Source organism: Aplysia californica, unplaced genomic scaffold (genome assembly GCF_000002075.1).
Source record: "Aplysia californica isolate F4 #8 unplaced genomic scaffold, AplCal3.0 scaffold00392, whole genome shotgun sequence".
NCBI classification, from domain to species: Eukaryota; Metazoa; Mollusca; class Gastropoda; order Aplysiida; family Aplysiidae; genus Aplysia; species Aplysia californica.
The window spans coordinates 129,278-135,080 of record NW_004797662.1 but is presented as its reverse complement, the minus strand read 5'-3'; the positions used below and the strand labels follow the sequence as shown (position 1 = coordinate 135,080).

The 5,803-nt window shown below is 37.6% G+C and overlaps 1 protein-coding gene across 1 annotated transcript in view; it reads right to left on the bottom strand.

Moving 5' to 3' along the window:
- Positions 1 to 4,701, bottom strand: part of Ras (small G-protein) — a 44,678-nt gene extending 39,977 nt beyond the window's left edge. Inside the window, 1 exon segment of the mRNA NM_001204543.1 lies at positions 4,671 to 4,701. Within this exon segment, the coding sequence (NP_001191472.1) occupies positions 4,671 to 4,701 (31 nt within the window).
- Between the last annotated feature and the right edge of the window lie 1,102 nt (positions 4,702 to 5,803).

Below are 5,803 nucleotides of genomic sequence, written 5' to 3'. Positions count from 1 at the left end.
CCAACCTTGCATTATTCATAAAAGGTAACGGACACCTTTCGACACCGGCACTGCAAGACCACAAAAACCCCAAAACAAAACAAAGTAGGTCGGCTTTCCAGCACTGTTTGTCTAGTCATTATTATTTGACAAACCGGGGTCGAAAAGCCTTCACTATGTTACCTGAGCGCACAATGTTTGCCTACTTTAGTTCACCTGTCTTGCTATGACTTTCACTCGCTAGTCTTAGAACGTCAGTGAAGAATTAGTATAATAAGACCTGGCTTGCTCTCTAACTGCAATAGAATCTATTATAAAAGAACTGTATTTTTTTTTCTACAGAAACACCACTACTGCAGCATTATTTCTTACTACATAAGATGATCCAGTTACACAATTCCTGATTGACTGTAAGAAGTCTTATGTTCCCAATGACACAATTTAGATGATTCCATTTGATGGCAAGCTTCTTTGAACTTGTTTGTCAGGGCCAACCCAGGTTGGGTTGTGTGTAAGACTATATATATTTATAAACCGACCTAAAAGCAGAAACACAAGTTTTCAAGGCAAAGAGACTAACCGCTAAACCACTAGTTGTTGTTCCTCCACAAACTTTGAAGGATAAAGCATGTCCAAAGTATGATACTGGGTGTGCCTAATTTTCTCTTTAAAAATTTTTAAGAATTTATCTGAATTTAGTACTTTAAACTGTTCAAAATCATTATAATATTGTCCCCTCCTATAGATGTAGACTCCGAGAAAAATTACTGAGCGAACAGTCGCCCTGCTGCAGACTAATGACAAGAGATAGGAAAGGGAGCATACTATTCATGATCAAGTGAGACATAGTTTTGTAACAACAGAAAAGGTCATAGTTTTCAAGATCTGATTATTCCAGATTTTCCATCAATTTATAAAGTCTTGAAATGGGATCAATTAAGTTCCCTTCTTTCTTATGCAACGAATTCTAAGCCATCGCATAGAAACACATGAGTGACCCAGAGGCAATAACATATTATATGTTTAATTATAATTATTATCAAGATGCTTTAACATTCCAAGAAAAAATTTTTGCTTCGCAAATTTATTGTTCCCACTTACTCATCTTATATCTTTTCTGTATCGGACATATCTGTCTGATTTTTCTCCCTACTTAAAAAAAAACACAACCAAAAAATCATTACCCAACTCTTCTGTAACCAGCTGTGACTCTACAAAAACATGGGATCATTGATTATGTTGCAAACAACCGAACAACCCTGCCTGGTCCAATCAAGTCACAACATTTTTACATTCTGTAGCTTGACATTATCCACTATACAGCGAAAAAAAAAGCAAGGGGAACTTAATAAACCATTTCAAAAACATTTTTGATTGCCTTTCATTTTCACTTGTGGATATATTTTGTACTAAATCAAATGTAGCGACTGGCAGTCACTGAAATTCAGATTAACCTTTTACGTTTTTATCAATATTTTATATATTTTTAAAAAACAAAATATTAGTCAAGGAGTATAAAAATATAAGAACTAGGTAATTAATGGGAGTTCAGCTGATTTTGACAATATTATTCAAAGACAAGTTCAATACTTAATATATTACATGAGGTTTAAGCAGTTCACTAAGACTTGCAGTCGTGATTTGGGCAAAATGTCTCATGATGTGGCTGTGTAAACATTGCTAACCTCAAGCAAAACATTCAACACAACTTGCACTTTTAAAATATTACTTTAAAACACAATTTTTTAAAAGAATATTATATTATTATGGCCAGCTTGCAATTTAAAAAGAATAGCGGCAAAAAACTATTCCTTTGTGAAGAATCAAAATCCAGAATAAAAATGCTCATTGAATGAAAAGAGTCTTCAACTGTTGCATCCCTTTTCTGAAACTAAAACAAACTGACGACATGCATGGGCAATGCAAGTAGTTACCAAAGGACAAAAAGATGTCAAAATATTGCACTATAATGGAAATTTCCAAGTACCGCATGCATGACGGAAAGAGAAAGCGAAACTTAGAAAGAGAGAGAAAGAGCACCCCCGGGGCAGTGCCACTGACTGTAGTGTTGTCTTTAGGCCATTTCCAAAGGGGGGAACATTTCTCGTTCAAGCAATTGTAAAATGGGCTGACTCATGTCGCGCTCATAACTATGCCTGATCTACAACAGGGAACTGCTGCTTTTTCTTTCCTGATCTTTAAGTACTATTATCATTTTCCTCTACTTCTTTTGTATGTTTGTCACTCTCTAGTGACCTGCTATTTCCGGGGTGCCTTGATAGTCAAAGCAGACCATGTGCTGTTGAAGCTAGAGAGGTGAGCAGTCTAAGTCTGATTCCCAGCAAAGACTTTTCCGTTGACACCCACCCCTTGGCGCTCACCTTTTATGCAGTTGCGAGCGCCGTAAAACCCTCTACTTTTTTTTTTTAAAAGAGAGAAAGAGAGACAGAGAGAGAGAGTAAGAAAGAGAGAGATAAAAGTTAAAAAGTGTAAAAGTTTGAAAAGCAAAATTTGCTCCCGTCCGAAAGTATTGGCATGATAAAGTTGCAATGAAGTTAACTTCATGCAATCTGATTTAGGGGCACCTCTCATGTTTTCGCACTGGAACAAATATTTGAAATACTATAAACAAGTGGGAAAAGTGTATTCACTTGAAAGGAACGATACAGTGAGTTCGGATCATGAGTCTAAGTACAGAAAAACAAGTGAAACGTTAATTGCAATTCAGTGCTGGAGAAAAAAACAAGAAAGACGAAACAAGAGGGGAGAAATTTTAAGTAGAAGACCTACTACCCAAGAGTTGGCCTTACGCTAGCCACATTTCCCTACTTCAAAGATTCTAAGGACAATAGTAAGCCTACTTAACAGTGACAAGAAACAAAACAAGCAGACCAATCAAAGCACACAGACCTTTAATTATACTCCGTAACAGAATCTTGTCTAGAATTTCCTGTTTCCATGATAATGTGAAAGCTATCATGAAGATCAGAAGGCCACGAAACCATCTCTAATAAATCTGCCACGGAGGTCATTACGCACAACTAATCCTCCATGCCTTCTTTTAGAGTTCCACAGACACTACACATGTGACAGGCATGGTGGTTAACAGTTTGTCAGTTAATTTGGAAGAACAGCTGATGGATAATGCAAGGACACACACATCTATGATAAAGAAAGACATTTGTTCTAACCCAATTACGCCATACACTTTCTACTTTCAGTTGATTCAAGATAAATAATATTAAAATTGTAATGTACAGTCAGACTTAAAAATTACAGGCAGGACTTTTCAATTACTTTGAAACTCACGAAGTCTACAGGCCAATTGTGCATTAAACAGAACACGGAAAATGAAAAAGGGGGTACTAATTGCTTTCAAGAGCTGGGGTAGACGAATTGTTCTCAGATATCTGGTCACATGATAGTAAAGTGCATGTCAGTCAAGTCTTACTCTATCTCTGACCTCAAACTCCTAACATTAATTGCCTAATGAAGGGCCTAAAAATTTCAGTTGAATTGGCATTTACATCAGATCTAATTTTACAATAGTAGAAGATAGCATTTGTAGCACAAATCCCCGTTTAACAACAAGCTTATATCATGCGCTTCACAATCTATACTATACCCCAGCAGATCTGAGAGCATTCTGAAATAACCTCAACTTCCTTGGAAGTATTACAGTGCAAGCAGCCAATTTTACAGCCTGCGCTAAAACACTAACCCCAGTGCTCCAGCAGGTAAGTGAGTTGTGAGTTCAGACTCAAGTAATGTCAAGCAAGTGTCAGTGACACAGGGTTTTTAGATGGGTGGTCTACCTTCAAACCCGTAACCTCATGATTATGCGTCCGGTAGCCTAACCACTGGGCTACCGATGCCACCTAGATCTTGATCTAGATATATATCTAGATCTACATTCTAGGTCGAAAATGTAGACTGCACAGAACCATGGTTTTCACCTGGATTTAGAATCTAGACCCCTAGATTTTCATGTAGAACTGACGGTTTAAGACCGTTGAAAACTCTTTATCGATGCTCGAGAAGGGCGAGATGAGGCTAAAGGCCTAGAAGTCTAAGCTAAATTAGGCAGAAAGCAGCCTGTAGAGTCTGCAGAAGGAGGTAACCCCTGACACATCGCAGAGTCTGCACAAACTTAAAGAGACGATGTGTCCTCATTCCTCATAAATAACTGAATCTTTCACTCGGGAATACTTTCAATGAAGGCTTACAACTTACAGAGATAAAAAATAATGTTACACACACAAAGAGGGACACCATACAAACATGTTCTGTAAAGAAAGAACGAAGTCAAGAAAGAAAGCCTTCGCTCTTAGATTAAAACTAGATCTATCACTAAATTCAAAGTGAACCAAACCCCGGAAACAGTAGAATGTTGTGCCGTGCCGCGACGACGATAGCATCAAGATCTACATTCGAACATGAAATAACATAGACTTGGTCTATTCAAATAATAAAGCTATAAAAATTGCTTCAATTGCCCTTCTTAAAAGACAGAAATAGCAATGTTAAATCTACTGGCAAAGACGGGGTAGAATTGCGCTCTTATCTCACAACTCAATTACCCAGGTCTGTATCGTATCTGAAACCATGGATTTAGCCAGATCTAGGACTAGCCTACCTCTTCTACCAGAATCTACAGTGTACACTACAAAAAGACGTGTTGGCTGACTCACCTCCCACAACCACCAGCTTATATTCTGTCATCTGCTTGCTATGTAGTCCTGACAGCTGAAATCACAACTTCTGTTAAATAACAAAGTATCCAGCAATGAGTGGAATCACTGACATCCAAATAAAGAACTTTGCCAGGATAGAGAACCCTTTCCTTTGCCTCTAAATTTCTCGTGAGATCCAGCGATTATCGTGACCCTGGTACACAAGAGTTCACACCCATGACAGTTTATTTTTACCTCAGGCTAGGTTCAAAAATCGAAAGGATCTTTTGCATAATTTCCTTGACTAAATGAAAAATTATCGCTCTTATGTAAAATAAAATTGTATGAATATTTCAGAATATAATTATAATAAGTCATATATCATGTTGAAGGTGTAAATTTTGAAATCCTAACGAAAATTAAGTACGGTGAAAAAAACCATCCCATCGATATTATGTCTTTGGGAATCTGATAAAAATAACGATGTTCAAGAGGGGCGATAAATGAGGACAGGTTCTCTTTACAAACCACCGGCTGCTATTGTTGTTTTGAGGACATGGGTTGGGTCACGGGATAATTCAATGATAGTTGGGGGACGAGTTGTTCTGTCGTTGTTATCTGGAGTGGGGAGGGGAGGGGGCATGACTGTAGTTGGTTCCAGGGCAAGTTAAAAGGTCTGACAATATTAATTTGAAGAGATTCGATCTTTTATTTAAAACCAAAATTAATTTTCAAAGCAAGCTAAACCAGTAAACCACACCTTAAAGGGCAGGCGATGTATTTAGTAACAGCCGAAAAAAAACAACCAATTGCTCTATAAAAGTTACCAATTAAAAGAAAATTACCCATACGATTACATGCGGTAAGTTATAACTTCTAATTTTGCCCTTTTCCGCTCTGAAATGTGTGCGGGGGTTTGTTGTTTTTTGTCGAACCCCAGAATCAAACAAACTGGCTCATCTTTATAATAAGCCTGTTTGTTCGGACTTATGGATTTTCAATGCAACTTGCTTAATAATATGTAATCTTCTTGCTCGATCCAGTGGATAGTGATGGTAGGACTTTATAAATTGTTTTAAAGTATAAGCATATACACAGCGCACACGCTCGCACACGCGCGCACACACACACACACGCACACACACACACAC